At 35.0% G+C, this 22,470-nt stretch overlaps 3 protein-coding genes across 5 annotated transcripts; 1 reads left to right on the forward strand and 2 right to left on the reverse strand.

Moving 5' to 3' along the window:
• Positions 1 to 588: 588 nt before the first annotated feature.
• LOC128188606 (mitochondrial ribosome-associated GTPase 2-like) lies at positions 589 to 4,754 on the reverse strand. 2 transcript variants are annotated; one of them, XM_052859770.1, is made up of 7 exons: positions 4,551 to 4,754; positions 3,970 to 4,095; positions 3,131 to 3,278; positions 2,842 to 2,957; positions 2,311 to 2,532; positions 1,907 to 2,045; positions 589 to 1,335 (listed from the first exon to the last, which is right to left on the reverse strand). In XM_052859770.1, the coding sequence occupies exons 1-7, from the start codon at positions 4,641 to 4,643 to the stop codon at positions 941 to 943; spliced, it is 1,239 nt and encodes a 412-aa protein (XP_052715730.1). In that variant the 5' UTR covers positions 4,644 to 4,754; the 3' UTR covers positions 589 to 940. The 2 variants fall into 2 exon arrangements, with proteins under 2 accessions (XP_052715730.1, XP_052715731.1); XM_052859771.1 differs by lacking the exon at positions 4,551 to 4,754 and having other exon boundaries at positions 3,882 to 4,014.
• On the forward strand, positions 4,650 to 10,048 carry LOC128187526 (plasmanylethanolamine desaturase-like). The gene is made up of 5 exons (XM_052857948.1): positions 4,650 to 4,758; positions 5,344 to 5,463; positions 8,411 to 8,502; positions 9,081 to 9,299; positions 9,788 to 10,048. Exons 1-5 carry the CDS (start codon positions 4,650 to 4,652, stop codon positions 10,046 to 10,048), a joined length of 801 nt encoding a protein of 266 aa, XP_052713908.1.
• Positions 10,049 to 13,184: 3,136 nt separating this feature from the next.
• Positions 13,185 to 22,451, reverse strand: LOC128189049 (zinc finger protein 91-like). 2 transcript variants are annotated; one of them, XM_052860463.1, is made up of 4 exons: positions 22,401 to 22,451; positions 19,493 to 19,597; positions 18,886 to 18,938; positions 13,185 to 18,271 (listed from the first exon to the last, which is right to left on the reverse strand). In XM_052860463.1, the coding sequence occupies exon 4, from the start codon at positions 18,269 to 18,271 to the stop codon at positions 14,294 to 14,296; it is 3,978 nt and encodes a 1,325-aa protein (XP_052716423.1). In that variant the 5' UTR covers positions 18,886 to 18,938; positions 19,493 to 19,597; positions 22,401 to 22,451; the 3' UTR covers positions 13,185 to 14,293. The 2 variants fall into 2 exon arrangements, with proteins under 2 accessions (XP_052716423.1, XP_052716425.1); XM_052860465.1 differs by lacking the exon at positions 22,401 to 22,451 and adding an exon at positions 22,114 to 22,387.
• Between the last annotated feature and the right edge of the window lie 19 nt (positions 22,452 to 22,470).

Genomic DNA, 22,470 nt, shown 5'->3' on the forward strand with positions numbered 1-22,470 from the left:
TTTTTGCATTTCCATATTATGAGTGATAAATGTTTACTCAGTTCATCTGGTGCTAGCTACCTTCATGCCCAGATGAAGCACCAAAATAAAGCATTGTTTTAATAACAGCCACACTCCTAGGCCTCAATAATTTATTTTACCTCAATTACATACAACCATTTATAAGATTACTGCTTGGTTATTGTTGCTTTTCATCAAGGCTAAGTATGGTCAACACATTTGTACAGCCAAACCTCATTGTATTAATTCTTAAACTGTGTGGACCAAAGAGTACAAGTAGTTGGGGTATCTGCCTCATTTCAATTTATTGACAATATTCAAGATAACAATGTTCTAGATATCCAATATAAGATGGTATTTAATTTTAAAATTCCAATAAGAATTTTACCTTTAAAATAATCACAATGATATTAAATAAATTCTAAGATTTTATTATTTTCTTCAATTCCAATTTAGAGTTCATAACAAAATGACTTCTATCGAAGTCAGGTTATTTATCTCTGGGAAATAATGTTTGTCTGTATCCCTGTTTTTGTGATAATGTATACATTAATTAATGCATCTGATCTGTAAATAGTAAACTAATTAACTTGTCAAGTTTGGCAAGATTTTTCAACTTTTTAGAGCTGGAACGTTTGTCCATGGTTAATTTAATTATATTTATTACTATACCCAGTAAAAATCAAAATGCATTTACAAACTGCCTCAAGGCAGATTGGCAATAAACAATAAAACAATGGACAACAGAAAACATTGCAGAAAACATCTGTCATATAAAAACTTGCATAAACATATATAAGAGCACATCCAGCAAATATTGTTCACATCACACAGAAAACTCATCCATACTAAAAAAAATCAATATGACAATTCACCCATATTCAGATGGAAAATCTTCATCTTGGTTACTATTGTCTTTGAACTTATAGAACTTTTGAAATCAAGATGCTTTATTCTCTGCATCAGTCTTAGTTGAGTCCACCTCATATCTTTCATACAGCTCTCTGATTTCTATCATTAACTCCTCCAGTCCGATTCTTTTGGCTGCTGAAACAGCCAACACCGGCAAGTCCACATGCGCTTTCAACACCTCCAAGTTTTTCTCTGCCACACTCAGATCTATTTTGTTTGCCACGATTAGACATGGCCGTGTGGAGAGACCCTGTTGGTACTGCTCCAGTTCATACTGTAGGGCCTTGTACTGAGTCCAGGGCTCCGTGTAGGAGAGATCTATCACGTACAGGAGACACGTACACCTCTGTATGTGCTGGAGGAAGGAAAACCCCAGACCCAGGTTTTTATGGGCTCCCGTGATCAGACCAGGAATATCCGCAACTGACAAGGAGAAAAAAATATTAATCAGCAGATCTAGTACATGTACAATCAAACATGGTTATAAGAAGCAAACCCAAATAGACCTGGAAAGTCTTTAACTGAAAAGAAGCAAAAATATTAATCATTTGATTCAGTAAAGTAAGACAAGATCAGACCCTGAATGTCTGCAACTGAGAAAGAGAAAAAATTAATCCATTGAATCAGTACAGTAAAACATTGTTATTGCAAATAAGCTTGTATGGAATTCATGTTTACAGTGGAGTCAGTTTCATTACCTTTATCTGTAACTTAGAATTGCAAGAAAACACAGTTATAGGGAAGCCCCAGGCAAAAAATGATTTTTATTCCTTACAAACATAATTTGTTATATTCAATCAATTCATTTGTAAAATTTAATCTCAAAAGGAATCTATACATGGTTATGTGACTAGAATGGTTATCTTTAAAAATTGCAATTGAATCTCAATACATGTATAATCATTTTTATTACAAATTAACAAAATTATTTTCCCCAAAACATTTCTGCTTTTACAGTAAATTATGCAATCTGAAATTTTCTAGTGTATCTTACCAGTCATCTGCTTGTGATCAGAAAATTCCATTATCCCCACAAAAGGGTTGCGAGTGGTAAAAGGATAGGCAGCAACTTTAGGTTTAGCATTTGTAATTGCTCTCAACAGGGTAGATTTGCCAGCATTAGGAAATCCTATCTGTCAATTATTTTGGATAGGTATCAACAATACTCTCCATAATGTCATCAAATTTTAAATCAATTAAGGATCATTGCAGATCATCTTAAAAAATTATAAATCCATTAAATGATTTTAAGTATAAATTTACAACATATACCTGTACATGAACTACAAATGTTTGTAAAGGTCTTTTTTTTTTATTTAAAAACCCCAGCTTAATTATACAGCAAACTACTTTAAAAGACATGCAGAAACTTTAGTTAAGGTGTACATATTAACATACTAATCCAACATTGGCCATCGTCCTTAATTCGACCCTCAATCGTTGGTGCTCTCCCTTTGCCCCTTTTTCTGCCACTGAAGGCCCTCTGTTTTCATTGGACAGGTAAAACTTGTTGCCCCTCCCTCCTGCCCCTCCCCTCCCTGCTACGTAGTAGTCACCGTCACATTCCAGGTTCGCAAGTTCCTGACCATTGATTGAGTTTATCACTGTTCCCATTGGAACCTGTGAATACATTGAAAATAATTCTAAATTAATTTTAAATTTCGAAGACCCAGGTAGAACATCCTTCTTTCTTTCATCCAACTAAGTAAATGCAATTCATAGTTTTAATTCATGTCTATTACATGATTCTATCTACGTATTTTAAAATATATTTTAGTTTCTTATTAAATGTAAGAAATGGAAATTTGTTTGAAATTATAAATATTCAGAGTTTTGATTTTTGTTTTAGCCTATGCATATTTTAATGCATGTGTCTTTGCACACCTTTTTTCAACCTTACAAATAATTTTTTTTTCAATTGTTTGTTACTTGGATGTATGTGTGGTCCATAGTAGCTCCATGACAGTTTTGTGGACCACCATCAACTCCCCGGATTCCTTTGACAGGAGAATCCAAATGATTCAGAGATTTCTTCATGTTAGATGCTGAAAGGCCAAAAGCAAATGCTGGTTATTGAAAATTGTCTTTTGCTCTATTTTCATCAGCAATGATCGTCACTTGATCTTTTGGGGTTTTGGCTTAACAGAATATTTCATCAAATATCATACAAGCTAAATATCCTATATGCTAAATTTAATATGCTTACAGTATTTCTTACCTATGAAAATAACATGGCCCCCGTTTCCACCGTCCCCTCCATCTGGTCCAGCAAACTCAACTCGGGGAATCTTCATAAATGACATACAACCATCCCCACCATCTCCCCCATAAACCTCTACCTCCTTGTAATCCACAAAGTACTTAGACTGAAAGGTAAATAATAAATGAAATTATATAATCATTCCTTAGAGTACAAACTAAAGTTGCAATCAATTATAAAATAATTTACTAATATTCAACTTAAAGAGTATAATAAAACAAGATGTTGTTTAACAATACTGATTAACATTTATATACGAGGTATTTGAATAATTTAAGCATTTGTCACTTTAATCAACAGAACACTGCTAAGAAATACATTTAACATTCAACAATGACATTCATTTTGGCAATCATTTTTTACCATCATTTTGGTCATATTGCCTTTAAAAAATGAAAAGGTATATTATAATGCCTTTTTTTCTTCAAACCACCTTTAGGAAAGGGGTTATATATCTTTATGCTTAGCATTTGTAACAGGCATACTAACTGATTTTTGATTCAGCTTTGTCAATGGTGGCTATATGAACATATACATGAGATTTCAAATGGAAAAAGAATTAGAATGCTGATGCTGTCCTTTTATTTGAAATTACAAATGTATGAAGCATGAACTTTGACTCATATTTTATTTTTAAAATTGTAGCATTAATTGTTGAATGCTTTTCTGTAAATAGCTACTGCAAATGATATACAGATATTTGCATTACCATGTTTTCCTCTTTCTGTCATGCTTCATATCATGCGATCTGAATACATGTATCAGTGTATCATGCCAATCAATTGTTATGGTGTTACCTCGCGAATCCCTTTATTTGACTTGGGTAACAATGGTTTGTAAGATGAAAATGCGACTGCAAACTTCGTTTTAAAACATGTCCTCAACAACCTTGAATTCCGTAAAAGTGGAGAACGTTCTCCGAACTGTAACAGAGTTTTCAACATCGTCAACTCATGGCAACAGAGATAATTCAAATTTAGACGCACTTTGGTTAAGATGTACCTTGTCTTACTCGGACTGTAAACATATCTCTTTGAAGATATTTTCCAAAAAATCCTTATTATATCTTTATACACAAGTAATTAATATAAATTGATTATACAAAATTAAAGACAAAATCTTGAAAATTTATCAGCTGTAATTATTTTTTACAAACAGATATCAGGAACGACTTAGCTATAAGTTGGATCGGTAAAACTAGATACTTTATATTGAGTGTAGTTTTATGTTGCCCTTTCCATGAATTTCTGTGATTTTATATTCATTTATAGAAATAAAAAAGAAATACCATATTTTATCAGAACAAGATAAAAAAAACCTCAAATCTATTTATACAATAATTTGAAGAAGTCAATATGGTCCAAAGATCCCCTTTTACCATCTTCTCATGCATTCTCTGCGTGACTTGAATCATACGAGGGTTAAACGTTACGAGATGGCTGAGCAGAGAACACAGGCCGAAGTTATCCATAATTCAATGCCAGAAGATGATCCGAACTCTAATTCGGATTTCTCTTCAGCTGCCAAACCAAGATGGGGTCCACAGCACGCTGGTGCAAAGGAATTGGCGTCCCATTACTCGTCAGGTGAGCCAGAAAGTGGGCAAGCCCTTGACGACCGGTGTTTTGTAACCTGTTTACCTAAAAGTTTTGCTTTATTAAATAACATTATTTGAATGAAATTAATGATTAAAAGCAATTGATGAATTGGAATGAATATCAATGATGGAGCCACAAATCTCTCACTTATCAACTTCAATTTTTTTTTCTTAATTCATATCACAGTAAAATGTATGAGGGATAGAGTTTATTAAATGAAAGCTAATATGAAATTAATTGAAGCAGATGTGATTGTGAGATCAATTTTGATTGCTCACACCAGATAGCTCATTTGATAACGCATCAGATCAGAGAATAAAGGGGGGCCTGATAGTGAATTCTGATCTTGTCGTATACATTTATATTACTACCATTCGTTTACCTTTTGTGCCATGACCAACCCCCAATGCAAACAGGTTAAATCCTGCCAGGGGAAATGTCCGTCTTTGAGGACACTGTGTGCACAGATGGTTGACAAAAATGCTATAGTTCATGATAAAAGTATCTGCGAATTTGATTAAGGAATTATTTTTAGGGATAACATTTTGATGTTGGTGCTTTTTTGTTTTTCAGGAAAGAGGCTTCAAGAAACCATCTGCCTTTTAGTGTGTATCACTCTGATGGCTTTCAACTTCATGCAGCTTGTGATGCATTTTAAATCAGAAAACTGGTACACCATCCTTGTATGTTCATGTAGGTACAGGTATTTATACTTTTGACAATTAAACAAGATTACTCTGAAAAACTTATATATATACAGTTTAAATTGAGCACATACATTATTTCAATTTGAAGTGTTCACCAGGTTGGGTGCTATTTCCTAATCAAGGGAGCATCTTGCTGCAACGGAATAATTCCTCTTTACAGTGATAAAAACACTGACACAAATGTGTAGTTATAACCCGCTCAGTGAGCGCCCTATATAGTGATTAGTCCGTCTGTCTGTTCGAGATCTCTTGTCCGAAGCATATCTTCTCTACCCTTGGCCCAATCTGACTTATACCTCACCTACAGAGTGCCTTTGGGTAAGGATGTGCAGTGACATTGAACTATGTTTCTAGGTCTAAGGCAGAAGTCATAGCAACTCACAGAATTATATGGAAAATTCTTGTCCAGAGCATATCTTCTCTCCCCTTGGTCCAAACCGACCCATACTTCACTCACAAAATGCCTATGGTCAAAGGATGTACAGTGATCTTGAATCAAGCTGGTAGATCAAGGGTCAAGGTCAAATCAAACCAAGCAAAAATCCTTTTTTGAGAGCATATAAAGTATCCTCTCTACTTAGCCTTACTTGGCTCATGCTTCACATAATCAGAGCTTTTGAGTAAATGATGTGCAGAGACCTTGAACCAAGTTTCAAGGTGAAATGTGGTCATAGCAGAATTAAATGAAAAATCCTTTTCTGGAGTATATCTTCTCTCCCTTAGGTCCAATCTGGCTCATAGTCTACCCACAGGATGCCTGTGATCAAAGGGTATGCTGTGGCCTTGAATGATATTTGTGGGTCAAGTTTCAAGGTCATATCGGATCATACAAAAATCCTTTTGAGAGCGTATATACACTCTCCACTTGGCCCTATTTGGCACATTTATCACATATAACTTATCAGTGTTTTCCCCAGGCCGTTTTTGCATTGCGGTACTGCCATGCATTGAAGATCCCCCGCCATGCATCACACAGTGCCGCCATGCTTCCCGCTATGCATGTTTATTTAAAAGCAAAATTCTTTTTCCAATTATTGCTCATCTTAACTGTAATTACCGGTAGTAGATATAAAATTGTCGTTTCTCGGCTCAAACTTCAGAAAACCACTTGCACCCGCAGTGAGCGCAGTTATCTTTGACATCGATCTCAGCAAGGGGGCACACATGGTTTACGGTTAAAAGGACTTAGCGTATGATTGAGATATATTAAAACTGAGTTTATTAATTGGGGAATTAATGCATAAGTAGAGACGTGATTACTTCTTGTTTTAATATAATGTGCTTTTTTCGACATCTCCGCCATTATCGAATGTTTTGGATTTTCCAAGATCTAAAAATAGCACGATGTTCACTCGATGGTCACTCGCTTGGTTTCAATATGCTGCAAGGATATTGGAAACTTGAGAAAATGTACACAATAAAGAAAAAGAAACTACAGTTATTTGCAGGAAATGCACGGATGCGATGTCACATGACTAGAAAGTAGAAACATCGTATATTGTATGCCTATGAAAATGATTGACTGTGTACTTACATATAAACGGGGAAGGGGACTGGTGTCAAGATATCACAGAAACTTTCATATAAACCCCCATTTTTAACAAGAAATATTACCTGCCCAGAATAAGTTGAATCAAGTTTGCTGTAATTGTATGGACTTGTTGTGCCTATATTTCTTGTTCAGCGACCCTATATAAAACCTCCTCTATATAATATGTAGAAGAAGGAGTGGGACAGAAGCTGATGTTGAACTGCCTTGTGAATCTATATTTCTTGTGTTTTGTGAAAACTTGTGAGGACCAACCTCTTAAAAAACTGATTTTGAAAAAAAAAAAATGCTATTAGTTTTGCCAGAAAAAACCCAGAAAAATTGTATACTGTGGTTTCATTAATATTCAAGGGCATCAATTTTAGTGGATAAAGTGAAAATCATAGTTTCAAGGATACGTAAATTCGTGGCCAATGACCATATCAATACAAAATGTTAATAGAAATTGCATTTCAATGAACATTTAATTTCGTGGATCAACTTAAAAACGAAATCCTTGAAAATTGGTATTCAACGAATATTGATGAAACCACAGTATTAAATATACACAGATATTAAAATATAATTATGAATTGAAATGATACTTGTTGATGAAGATTTCATGAAAATGCATCAATTATAGTACATATCATGTACTACATTTCATCAAATGGTTATATTATCATTATGCGCAGTGATTTCGCGCCGCCTTAGGCGCTTTAATGCCGCACCGCGCGCTTACTCTGACAAACTTCCCCCCATGCATCAAAAATTTTCTGGGGAAAACACTGCTAACACAGAGCTTTTGTGTTAATGGTTAGCAGTGACCTTGAACCAAGTCAATGTGAAGGTCAAAGCAGATCTCTCTACATTCAGTTTTAGACCTAGACTATTTCCCATTTGCTTAATCTTGTGCAGATTAAACAAACAAAAAAGTTCTATTACTTACTTACTTATCCTCTTCGCACCAGGAGGAGCACAACTTGATAACGCCGAAACAAGACTTTCCCACTCAACTCTAGCTTTCTTCTTGGTCAGGGACTCGGCCTCTCCCCAAGTCACATGAAGTTCCTCAAGTTTACGTTCCACCATTCTGTGCCACATTGTTTTTGGCTTTCCCCATGGTTTTTTTCCCTGGTGGTGTCCATTTTAAGGTGACTTTGGGAGTTCATGCTTTGTCCATCCTAAAGACATGCCCTAGCCATCTGAATCTAAAAAAGTTCCATGCCAGCTGGAAAATGTCCAAATTATAGGTCAAGGTCAAAGCAAATTCTCTGAAATGCTTTTTATCCTATCATCCATTATTTAACATATTTATTTTAGATATCTCCAAAATTGTTGGATCTAATGGCTCTTTATAGAAGAAAATGTTTTATGTTAATTTGAAATGTGTTTTGTTTTGAAGTGTTTGGGATCTTGGTCGCAGACTTCTTTAGTGGATTGGTTCACTGGGGAGCTGATACCTGGGGATCAATAGAAATTCCAGTCATTGGCAAGGTAAGCTGTGGTGGATTTTGATATATATATATATATATATAATATTATGTGTATAATTAGTTAAGTTTACCTGGCTCCACCGTCACCAAAGTTTTCAAATCCCTTAACTCATTCCTCAACTCAAATTCTGAAAGGAAAGTGCATAAACTTGAGGTTAAACCTCAGATTTGAGGCTGAGTACTGGCTTGAGGAAAATTGGTGAAAATTGGTGCTGGTAGTTTATGATAACATGAATAAGAAATACAAGTAGTTAATTTCCTGGAATTTCTAGGATAATTGCAAAATAATTTATATGTGTAAAATGTAAAATCATGATTATATTGTTGCATAGTACAATTCTTTATTACCCCCTTGTGCAACTTTTTGCATAGGGAATATAGCATCACTGCTCTGTGTGTGTATGTATTTGTGTCCACTTTGGGCTTATGGGCAAGATTCAAAGAAAACCCTCTTCAAATGGTTCTTTTTTGAAAATGAGTCTTGACAAACCAATTTTTTTTTTACTTACAAGTGGTCAGAGAGAGTTGTTTCCAAATAAAATGTTGTTACATGCTCTGAAGATGTCTGATCTTTTGCAGGCCTTTATCCGTCCCTTTAGGGAACACCACATCGACCCCACCTCCATCACTAGACACGACTTCATAGAGACCAATGGAGATAACTTTGCTGTCACGGTCCCCTTTTTGGCCCACATGGCCTACAAGTTTGTCTCGCTGTCTCCAGAAGAAATCAACAAGACCTACAACTGGGAATGCTTTGTATTTTTACTGGCAATTTTTGTCAGTCTAACTAACCAGGTAAAGATCTATTTCAATATCAGCCAGCAATCTGTTTTTCAGCACTCTATAGAATTATTGAACAATGATATTTAATTATAGGGGCTCAATTTTCATAGGTACCCTTACCCTCAAATTTACAACCTTAAGGAGTAACAAACTCAGTTATCATTTACTTTGCATGTAGATAGAGCATAATTACAAAGTTTACATTGCAAGGAAACTTTAAATGTTTGATAATCCACAAATTTGCCAATAATCCAAAATCTAAAGGTCTGATAAATTAAATGGTTTGTTGGATATCAAAGACGCTCTTTTAAATGAAAGAAATTATTGTTGAAAGAAAAGATGATAAATAATGTTGAAAAGAAAATTTGACAATATTGTGAAGCTGTTGAAGATTTAGAAAGGATAAGGAAGGGCACAGTCTTTCTTGATTCTTACAAATTATCTAGATGGGAATGAAATGAATCCATCTATTAGTTAATGTGATATGTTTCTTTTAACAGTTTCATAAATGGTCCCACACATATTTTGGATTGCCAAAATGGATTACGTTTCTTCAAGATATGCACATAATCCTTCCGAAAAAGCACCACCGTATTCACCATGTGGCACCCCATGAAACTTACTTCTGTATCACCACCGGGTGGCTTAACTATCCGCTGGAGAAAATCAGATTTTGGACATTTCTAGAAGATGTCATCGAAAGAACAACTGGAAATAAACCAAGAGATGATGATTTCAAATGGGCCCAGAAACAAAATTAGTTTTAAAAACAGTTGACAAGTAAAAGATTTTATGTTTACAACTTTGCTAAGATAAGAGAAGTAAGCTTTGAATAAGGCATTACTATGACTGAAGCAAATAAGAAACAAAGCTTTGGATCTCATCCAAAATATTACATTCAAAGTGTGTTTTGTTTGCACTACTTTTTCTGTACCCGTGACCATCATTTCTAGCACTCCATGTTTTGATACATTTTACCTTAAGAAAAGTGAATGTTTTAATATGCTCTTATATTTTTATTGCATGATTTATTTTTGCATATGTACACATATCTTACAAGACCAATGTAGATTCTTTTTATTTTCCTGTACATGAACTGAGTGACTGTGCAATAGAACAAGAGAGGACTGTTTTTAATTTATTATGTTTACATGTATGAGATTTTTTTTTTTGGAATGCTATGTTGCTGTAGACAAGAATCGGGACGCTATATTTTCTTGATTTATTTTGGCTTAACACTGTACATACCATAACAGTCTATTGGTATGGCTACTGCTTCTGCAAGAAAAAAATAATTACCGGTAAATGCATATTTTTCCCTCTAAAAAATAGTACATGTATATGAATCTTTGAATTGTGTTTCAAACATTACATGTACGCAATAAGATAAAAAATATAAATTTTAAAGGTGGTATTCACACCTGTTCGATGTTATAGAGATTAGTGATCTGATTATTTTATTGATCTTTCTATATTAAGGTTATCTTCCAGTATCTGAAAACTAGGGCCCAATGTTTTTCCGTAGAATACCTGGTAGGTTATTTATCAAGATGTTAGCTGTACCTGTAAACAAGATACAAAGTACAGGCCGTTCATTGTTCAATTTACATAACACATTTTATAAATAGAAAAGGGTAACAATTTCAGTGTGTGCTTGTTTGTTAGTATTTGTCAGTACCAGTTTTGACAAACTTTATACTATATAAAATGTATGATGTACATTAAAAATGACATCCAAATATTTTGTAAAGTGTTTCTTGAACCATCAGATAATGCAGGCATTGTTATAAATGGTGTGTAATTTATTTAATTCTAAGGTTTAAATTATAATTTGTGCTTTGTTTGGTTTCTCTCAATGTTAGTTATTCAGTATTGTCAAATAAAATCCCAACAGTCATGAGTTCATGCATGTTGTGAGAAGTACCTGGCATTATACCTGCAATATTAACTTTTACTTTAAACCTACATGTATATTTAACATTTCATGTCTTAAATTATTTCATTTGCATTCTCTCACCTTTGTTACTTTCATTGTATTGAAATGTACCTTCTGTTTGTTTTAAAAAATCTTAGTTATTGTTTGTAAATTTTGATATATAAGAAAAATTATTGTAAATTCAAATGTAAATCTTTTGTGCTTAGGCATTTGCTAATTTGTTGATCAAAAATTTTTTGTTGTTAAATACTTGTGCAAAAGTATGAAATTTTACAATAGCTGTGCTATGTGGAATTATTTTAGCAATTGGATACAAATGAATGTGTGCCTTGCATATTTGTTGTTTGTCAATCATAAACAAAATATAAATGCTAGTCCAAATGGTATTGGTTATCTTTTGTCCAACTGTTTTGTGTTAAACACCAGTAGGTACACTGTACTTGTAATCTAGAGGTTTCTCCTTGTATTTGTAAAGTTAGGATGTTTCCTTTGTTAAGAAATTTCTGATAAAGAATTCCACTTATAATAAATGCAGTGCAAAAAAGTTGCTCTTAGAAAAAATGATGCACTGGTACCAGAAGCATGGGAACTGCATATAATTTCATAAAAATCTGAAAAAAAAATAACATCAGTCTTGATTTCAATGAAATATATAGGGAAAAAAGAAAAAAATTGACATACTTTTTTCAAGTGGCAAAGAACTTAAATTCAGGCTCATTGCAAACACCTTACCTACAGGCATCCTTTAGGTTTAATCTGAGCAAGATTATGGTACAAAACTGGACCTTCACATATGATCTAGAAACATAGGTTAAGATCATTGCTCAACCTTTCACTGAAAAGCTTTGTTATGCTAAGTACGAGTCGGATAGGGTGAAGTGGAGAGTAGATGTATTAAATCTGAACAATGATTTGTGTGTGTTCTGAAATGACTTCGACCCTAGACAAAGAAATTTGGTTCAAGGTAACTGCCCACCATTTACCCAAGGACACTCTTGAGGTGGAGCATGGGGCAGATTGACCAAGGGGAGAGAATATTTGAACAAAAGGATTTTTCAAAGATTTTGCCCAAAATTTTGCTGACTTTAACCTTAGACCTAGAAACATGGATCAAGGTCACTGCAAACCCTTTATCCTAAGGCACTCTGTCAGTGAAGTATGAGCCAGATTGGGCTAAGGGGAGAAAATACACTCCAGACAAGTGATCTCAGACCAACCAACAGACTGATCACAATAGGTAGTCAACAGAGCAAACCCTAATGATTTCGTTCTATATTCGGTCTTATCTCCACACATTTTAAATGGTTAATAAAATTAGTGTATTGTTCCCCACAGAATACAGTGCATATTTTTACAAGAAAAAATACTTCAGTTTGAAATGAGTCTCAGACAGCTCATTGGAACAGATTAATGAGCATATCAATGTTTTGGATTAAGGTGGCTCACTACACCTTGAAATATTTTCTCAAATCAGCAGAAAATTACTTGATTATGATAGATATCATAATGGATAAGAAGTATTTAAGTCAAACAGGCAAACAAATGTGCAATTTTGGGTGAAAAATTACATTTTCGAAAATTTGATTCAGTAAACGTGAACAAAAGCTCCAGGCGGATTTGAACTCATGATCTGCGGTTCAGAAGCCCAATACTTTAACCACTGACCTACGACGATATACAACCTAATCGAACAATATAAACAGTTTAGCAAAACATTTAAATCACCATCTTGTGACGTAGTGTCTTAAAAAGTATGACTAGGTGCAGTGAGGTACCTTAAATCCTGCCAGTTTTTTCCCACCCATATTTTTCTGTTCTCTTGGTAAACATTGTAAATATTTTTGTTACATTAATGTAAAATAATCTAAGATCTTTCAGCATTTTCTGAGCATTGTGGCAGTTTTCCTGTTGTTACTAACTCTCCGGAGGAATCCCTATGATCAATAAACATATAACTGCGATTGATTATTATGTAAAACAGTTTAATGTGGTAGTTTACAGATTAAATACAAATCATTAATACATGATTATCAACAGTTGGTTAAGCTAACCAATTTTTACACAATTTTCAAAGTTGCATAAAAGATGACTTCATTCTGATTAACTTACAATTTAAAATTAGCGACATATTTGCAATGATTATCAAAAATAGTTCATTTCAGTCTACACATAACCTTGCCACAATGTGCAGGGCCTACATATTATTCACCAATAATCTTCAACCTGCATACACAAGAGCAAAGCCAGCCATACTGATGAAGCGACAAGAATACAATGCACATTTTAATCACAAGCCTTTAAACTGGCCCTATTTCTTCTCCATTTTGAAAAATCAATAACAAAACATATGATTTGTTGATAATTCAATTCATTTTTTTTTTCAAAGTTTCATGAATACATTCAAATTCTGATAATAAAGGATTACAAAAGATGTACAAATTTGTAGTTGCAGATAAAATGTTTTAGTATGGCACAAATAAAGAAAAAAAATCACTAACAATTCATATGTAAAAAGGAAATGCTGTGAATGTATTAAAAAATTCAAAGATCCATAATTTTCATCCATAGTTTTTAATTAATATAATAACAATACATGTTGCTGTCCACTGTACCCTACCCAATTTAAAAGAAGGCAAGTAAAAATAAGTTCAGATTATAATTCAAAATTTTAAGACATGTAATAAAGATATATGGGGAATTAACATCTTTGCAGTACACTTTATTATAATTAATTGTCAATTTATCACTCAAAAAACCCCAAACTATCAGCGTGAATAGTCTATACATGGAACAACCTGGCACTCAGTAATGCAAAAGATTCACCATAAACACTTGAAAAAAAAAATATAATGCAATCATAATATGCATAATTGATTTTCCCCTCTTTAGTAAAAAAGGAATTTTTAAATCACTTTAAAACATTTGATTCTTGCATCAACTTAGTTATAACAATGCATCTCTCAAATCTGCTTGAAACAAAATGATTTGATAAAAAGGATAAAAGAAAAAAAAAACAATCTTACAAAGGAAAATACATCAAAAACTGCAAATTTTACAGAAATGTTCATAGTTAACTGGTGTAGAAAAGTTCTCCTGTTATTCGAGGTCCATTTGGATTAACCTCCCTTGTCTCATACTCATAAGTAATCACAGTTTCCCCAGCAGTGGAAGGAACAATAACAGTACGGACAGCTCGCTCTGTTTCAAGTTGGGAAGTGGGATTCCATGGACGATTGATGTCTGTATCATTCTGACCATTGTACGCAACGTGGTAGTCTACAGTCCCATAATGCTCTACCACTTCCTCTTGAGAGTAGCTTGGAACGACCAGAACGGGCTCTTCTAGGGTTTGAATCATACTCTCCGATTTGATTTTTTTCTGAGGAGGTTGGTAGGAAGGTTCCCTTGGCTTACGTTCCTTGACAGGGTTGATTTTCATTCCTTCTGTGGGTTTTTGTAGGTCTTCTTCTTTCACATACAGGCCCATAACAGCTGCTATGCCTTCGTACTTTTCATCATCATAATGTTCAGGATGATTGAGCTTTGAGTGGGCACGGAATTCATTGACAGTGTTCGAACCCCACTCACAAAACTTGCAGGGATAGATGAACAATCCTTCATGTTTCTTTGTTTTCATGATGTGCTTGCGAATGTTTTCATGAGTGTTACAAGAATAATCACAATATGGACACTTGTAAGGTTTAGAACCTATGTGAATTCTCATGTGACGTCGAAGATGAGTCCTGGTACCGGCCTTGTAGGTGCAGTATTCGCAATGAAAATTCCTCTCGCCAGTGTGTGTTCGACTGTGGCGTAAAAGTCTATTCTTTGTCCCAGCTGAATATCCACACTGGTCGCAGAGAAAGGGGCGGAGCTTAGTATGGGATTTCATGTGAGCATCAAGTTCATTGGCAAAATAAAAACTCCAATGGCAATCTTTCTCTGTGCATTTGAACTTTTTCTCTCCATGTCTGCGCATATGGTGCTTCAGCTGCCTTTGGAGGTAAAAAGACATGCCGCATACATCACACATCAGCTTCTGAACTCCCTGTTTTTCCATCGCATGCTGCCTCATGTGTTCACGATAGGACTCTACCTTCTTGTACTTTTTCCCACAAATATCACAACTCCTTTCCGTCAACCCTAAGTGAGTCAGCAGGTGACGCCGAAGGGACAGTGGCGACATAAAACCCTGGCTGCAATAGCGACATTTAAATGGTCGATCACCGGAATGCAGACGAAGGTGCTCCAACATGTAATCCTTCTTCAATTCTTTATTACACTCAATACAAGGTATCCTCTCGTTGCGTTCACAATTCTTCACCCTCTCTAGGAAGTCCTTGTACTTCTCCCAAGTGATGTCTGGTCTTCCTAGCTCCTTCACCAACAGTTCCTCAGAGTTTGGATGTAGATGATACACATCAATGTGGAACTGCTTCCAGGCTTCGTCTGTGAACCTCTTATTACAAATGTGACAATGGTAGATGCTGGTCTCCCCTTCCATATTTGTGTTGTTGTCCTCCACATGAGCTAAATTGGCTTGGTGCTGCTTACCAGAGTAGTGGAGCTTGAGAGCTTTCTCATTGAGGAAAGTTATGTCACAAAGCTCGCAGACAAGAATTTCCTTGGAATGAACATCCATGTAATGAGGTCTGAGATCAGCGTACTTGTTGACCATGAAATCGCAGTGGTTGCACTTGAAGACCTTCTCTTGCACCGGTTTGTCTGCTGGTTTTCTGCCTCGTTTTTTGTAGGGCCCTCTAGGCTTTTTCAAATGGTGATTGTTGTGCGCTCGCTCATACATTCCTGGAACATCTGGTTTCTGGGTATTGTATTTAAGCTTGGTATATTCATTACCCTCGTCTTCCTCCACCTCTTTTTTGGTCTCCTCAATTTTCATCTCCTTCTCAATGTCTTCCTCCTTCACATCATTTTCCTCTTTCACGTCTTCTGATTTTTCTTCCTTCTTACCTCCCTTATTTGCCAAGTACCTCATCATCTCCTTCTTCTTATGTTTCTTGCTCTTCATGTGCTGTGAGAAGCTGTTTCTTCCAGACAACACTTTGTTGCAGAGTTCACATATAGCTGCATCACTGTCTCCGTGCCGTCGATTCATGTGAATCACAAAGGCATTGTATGTCTTAAACTTTCTATTGTTGCATTCTGCACAGGAGAAATCGCCAACTTCATCTATCTGACAGTCCCCAATGATGTGACCTACAGAGTTGAGCTCCTTTTTGTGCTTTGATCTGATGTGTCTTTTCATGTGAACTCGTGAGTGCATTTTCTTTTTGCAAAACTTGCATGCTGCCATGAACCATTTTTCTTTGATTATGCAGAGTTTCCTCCCTTTCAATGCAGCTTCTCTGTGACTCAAGTTATTTGTCATGTGATCGACCAGATCCTCGTTGGCATGACTGCTGTACTGACACATTGTACAGATCAATTCTCCTGGCAGTTTCTTACATTGATTTCTATGTCCACTTTCTTTCAAGTGAACAACTAAATCACTTTCTTGGTTGAAATAGTACTGACATAGTCCACATTGAAAAGGACTAAGTCTTACAATGAATTTATGGTACTGGTCAAGAATCCTGATTGTATCTTTCTCTCCTTTAGTCCTATTCTTATGCTTCCTGGACAACAAATGTCTTGTTAATACATACAAGTTGGCAAATTTCTGATCACATATTTTGCACTCTGGTTCAATAACTTCACGTTCACTTTTCACTGGTTCCTCAGCAACTTTTGCTTCTTCACTTTCCTTAACGCTAGGGGCTTCCTCCTCCTCTTCCTTTGTGGCAGTCTCTGATGGTACTGGGGCAGATGTTGCAGTTTCCTCTTTACTCTCCTTTTCATCCTCCACCTTTGACCCAGAATCTTCTACAGTCCCTTCCACTTCTTCTGCCACTGATTCCTCCGCATCTTCGTAAATCTTTTTCCCAGATCTTTTTCTTTTCTTATGCGTTTTGCCATTACAATGAGCAGAATATGTGAATCTAGATTTGAAACTTATGTTACAAGAGTTGCAGTAATAGTCTGAAGCAGTCTCACTTGTTTTGGGTTTTGCATGCTTGCCTTTTCCTTTTCCCCCAACTTCTCTATCCATGCCTGGTTTCCACTTTCCACCAGTACTGATAATAGTCCTTTGTGATCTCCACTTTCCGCCTTTGGTTTGATGGGGACTTTCACCTGGCTTCCATTTTCCATGAGTGTAATCTGGAGGTGGATGTTCATCTTCGGAATCGTCAGAAAATGCTTCCTCTAAGAAATCTTCATCAAAATCTAAATCATCATCACTAAAATTAAGACTATTGAGAATGTTTGAGATTGGAAGTTCATTTATACTATTATGACCTTGATCATCAAACATGCTTTCGTTCTGTCCAGACTCTTTAGACGTGGAAGATTTACTTTGAAGGGCAAGTGAAGAGAAGAAATTTGGCTTATCCTTACTCCCAGCATCATTCATCACCTCATTTGGATCCACACCGTGACCATTACTTGGACTAAATATGTCATTCTTCACAGTGGAGAAATCAATGACAACAGATAAATCTTGCTCAGAAATTGTTACAGCTGGTTGAGAGTTTGGAAGGCTTTCTTGCTGAATGACCAGATTCTGACCAACGCCGCTGTGCTGCATCATCAGGTTTTGAGGAATGGGATCCGAGTTCAGACTTGTGCATTCTGTCGACAAGGTTGCCTCGGATTGATGGAGGGGTGCCTCTGAGGAAGCTAGAGCTCTCTCCTGTTCAGACGTGGGTTGACACTGACTGGCCAGCAGGTGCAGCCCTCCCAGATGCTGCATGTATTCCTCTGACTTGTCACTGGCTACCACCACCGTCTCCACAGCCTGGGGTGGTATCTGGGTGGTGCTGTTTGACACCTGGACCTGAGTTTGGCTGGAGGAATTGCTGGAAGATGCGGTAGTGGGTAGTTTTCTCCCTGGACAGTCGTATTTCTTGTGGTTGACATAGTTGATGAGGCCTACTACTGTGGACTGGCAGACCAGACACACATGCATGTCATAGACCTCCTCCTCCATCTAAAATACACACCAAATATCTCATTACAAAATGAATTACCAGTATTTTAGAACCATTTAACAAGAGCTTGGACTTTGGTTAGTTGTGTCAAACAGCAATGTGACGTAGGCCTGTCTATTTCACTGCTGGCCAATCAGCCATGGCTCTTTGAAATCAATAAGAATTTTCTGGCTTTTGAGCTAAGACTGCGCAATCAGTGTATATTTCGCTTGAAACCGCGTCATTTTTAACTTGTTTTTAAGCAAAAAATAGATAGCTACGTCCTACCAAAAGTCCAAGGTCTTGTTAAAATGGTTCTGAATATTTACTCTGCATAAGAGGTTTAAAGCAGATTTTTTTTTCTCAAAAATCTCTAATGTACTTTATTATAAACCTGAATCTTCTTGGAGGTCTTTTCAATTGACTGTTATTTGGTTTTGTATAAAAACTGTTTAGAAATCTTATTGGTTTTAAACAGAACTTATATTTCAAAAGTTTTTCAAAGAAGCCAGGTGATAAACCTATCGCTATACAACAACAATTCTATTCCTTTTGTCTTTTAATCTGTTTACATGAATTCATTAACAATTGTAAACATAAGTAATTAAGATTAACTAATAAGAGAGAATTGTACCTTTGTTTGTGTATATTTGTTCCCTCTATGAGGTGAAAATTTCTTAATGCAGCCTGTAAGTAAAGAAATAAAAAGAGTTGTATTGAAAAGCTTTATAGGAAAATATTAATATTGTATTGCAATTCAAATAAACCAAAAATTAAACTAGATTAGCAAACTGTTTATTGAAAGCAGCTTCAAATATATATAAATTACATAAATTAATTAAAATTTTCATCTGCCCCATGATGAATAGAGAAAAAAAATTGTCAAGATGAAGTAATGTGTTTATGCAAAGTGAAGGGCAGCTGTTAACACATTTATACCTAAGAAATATTTGTTTATGACAAATGGTTACATTTAAAACAAATGACCAAGGCCTGCCCCTGTCTCGCATCGAGACAGCTGCTCAAAATGACACAAGAGATACGTCTTCAACTGACAACTACTTATAAGTTTTAAATCCTGTCACAGAAATTCACACTACCAGTCTGATCATTTTTCACTTAAAAAAAGGGAAAAGAAGCAAAAGCAAGCTCCTCTATCAAGCAAGACAGGTTGTCAAGTGGCCATCTTGGTTTTCAGTCATCAACTGCAGCTGTCTCAATCGAGGTGTGTCAAATTTTACCTCAGAATTTAAAGGTGAAGGTCATCTCTAATCCCTCTCTAGAAATTACGCTTCAGTAGCTGTAAATCTTTCTACATTTCTGTAGCTATTGGTGTCATCATCAACCTGGAAAAAAAAGTTATACAACTATATATTCCATAAATTTCATAAATGCAAGCTAGTGCACATTTTTTAAAATCAATTGGGGGTAGGGGGGGGAGGGGGAGGTGAAGTGTACAGTACATTCATATGCATATATTTCAAATTCTGAAACATGTTAAAATCATAAGATTATCGTAAGCATATCACTTTTCTGATTTCTTTCTTAAATGTTATTGATCTGCCCTGACCCATGGGTCATGCTTTGGATAAACCTGAATTTAAACTACCTAAGGATGCTTTCATACTTAACTGACAAATCATCACTTTGTTTTTTCATTAAACAAAAGATTTTTAAGGATTTCCTTCACATAAATTATTCTTAATTAATCAAAATTTAATATCCTGTTCTGAAGATATTTTTAAAACATTTTTTACTGTTTATTTCTATGGAAAAGTTTGAAGCACCTTTCAAGTTTAAACAAACTTGAATCAATACTTCTAGATTATGCTACCAAATATATATGACAAATCATGGCTTTTTGGGGGTTTTTAAGGAAGATATCAATATAAAATTTCTTGTATATTTCTATGTAAATGTTTAATCCCCTCTTGTGGCTATTGGGTTAGAGTTGAACTGATTTAAATCAACACTACCAGTATATATAAAACAGCTCTGATAGAAGATTCACATTCTTTGGCCCCTAACTCTAGTGAAGAAAAGAACTACTCTAATAGTTTCAGTCATATTTTGCCTAGCTGTTTTAGAGTGATAATTAAAATTTAATCATTTCAATTATCACAAGAAATTGAAATGTAACATTTATTTACACAAAAAATACCTATCAACTAAGAATCTGTAAGGAGTTATTTGATCAAACTTTCACAAGGGTAATTGTGACATCATAAACAGTGCATTTTCCCATAATTTTCATAAAACAAAGCAGAAGATACCAATTCTTTCACAGAAAACTATGTCTGCAGATGTCGCCCACAATAAAACTCACATTATAACTTTTTCGTGTGATATCACATAAAATATATTAATTTCATTGTGGGCGATGGATGCAGACACATTTTCCTCTTTCAACAACTAAGAGAAAATGTGCCATTTTTCATCGCTTTTTTTTTTTTTTATCTAAATCTTAAAAATATGCCAAAATGTTGAAATCATAATTATTTTTTGAAACAAGATAAAAGTGTTAAATTTTATATACAAACATACCAGTAATCAAGATGGTATATGTGTATTTTCATGAGATTTATACAACTTTTGAATTTTAGGGCAAATATTGAAAGAAACAGTATATTCTTCTTTCTTAAAAGATGCCAATAAATTTTCTCTAATTCTATATTAACTTCCCATGAAAGAGGGTGAAGCAAATTTTAATCTCCTTCACCAAATGATGCTCTGGGTAAAGCTTGGTTTAAAATGGTCCAGTTGTTGCAAAATTGTATGAGATTTTAGAGGGACAAATTTCAATCAGTAAAGCTCACTTGGTTTGACCCTGTGGCTCTACTGAGCATAAAAGCAAAAATGTAGCTGCATGTCTCTATATAGATGAGAGGTTTTTCCTTTCTTTAGGGGTGATTTCTTTGCTGTCAGTATAGAGTTGGGGATTTGATAGATCATATAAATCAAACATACTACTGTCCACCACTTTCAGTTAAAATGAGATGAGCTGTTGTTTATGTCTTTCTTGTCTTTAACTTCATTTCTTCTCTTTAAATATGATTCTTTTGATATCAAAATTTAAAGACAGAAAATGAACAAACTGTACAATTACTTTCTTTCATAAATGCAGATTTTTTTATGCCAAATAGAACTTAACTAAAAATTTTGAACCCAATTTAACCAAATTACACAAAGCAAATAATTAACTAAAGCAAGTACATTATCTGCAGCAAACATTATTAGTACTAGTAGTCAGATTAATTTCAATTGTAAATACTGCTACATGTAAATTCTGTGATTAATTAAGTAATTAACCTTCCACAGTGATATTAATGAAAGCTTATCTGTTTATGTCTCTGATCAAAATGCTACAAATCTTATCTGAGTATTGAGGGATAGTTAACCCTACTTATTGGTGTTGTTGCTTACGATATCATCCCATGAATAAGCCAAACATCATACATCTTGAATTCTTCACACAACTTTTCATCTACTTCTTCTATCATTTCAAATCGTAGGAAAAATTATCTGACCCAATAACTGAATTATCATGTACCGTACACATATGCACAGATGTTGAGGGAGGGTCAGCCAATTCATACCCCCCCCCCTCCCCCGCCCCGCGAAATCTCAAATGTATTTAAATTCCATGGTAAAATTTGGGACCCAAAGTCGAGTACTTGTACTTATAATAGTAAATATAACATAACTCAAATGCTTTACTGTATTGAACCAGTATGCTCAACATAAATAGTGCACAGAACTTTCACGCTTGGGCCAAGTAAAGTTAAAGTTTTAAAATAGGGTCGTTTGCTTCAGAATTTTATCAATATGGTGTGTTTGTTTTCATAAAAATTGCAGAACTTACTCATTGATAAGAATCACGTTTGCAAATTGGAAATGACACTGTTTCAAAAGGCAAATGCACAAAAGAACACTGACAATCCTAAACTTTTTAACAACTAGCGCCAATCATTATCAAAAGCATGGCGTCACCCGATTTTGATAAAATTTGCAATGCAATTGTGCTTTTACTGTTTGTGACATGGACATTTTTAAAAACTTTTGAATGTGCTTGTTTGTAAAGACAACATACTAAATTGGAAGCCACAGTACATACACTCAAATAAAGCAAAATAAAATAATGCAACCTACAGACACTGAAACCGGATGTCTTTATCTCACACGCATGCGCAATCATTTCTTATCTCCTAACGTTAAAGAT

Source organism: Crassostrea angulata, chromosome 6 (genome assembly GCF_025612915.1).
Source record: "Crassostrea angulata isolate pt1a10 chromosome 6, ASM2561291v2, whole genome shotgun sequence".
In the NCBI taxonomy this organism is placed as follows: Eukaryota; Metazoa; Mollusca; class Bivalvia; order Ostreida; family Ostreidae; genus Magallana; species Magallana angulata.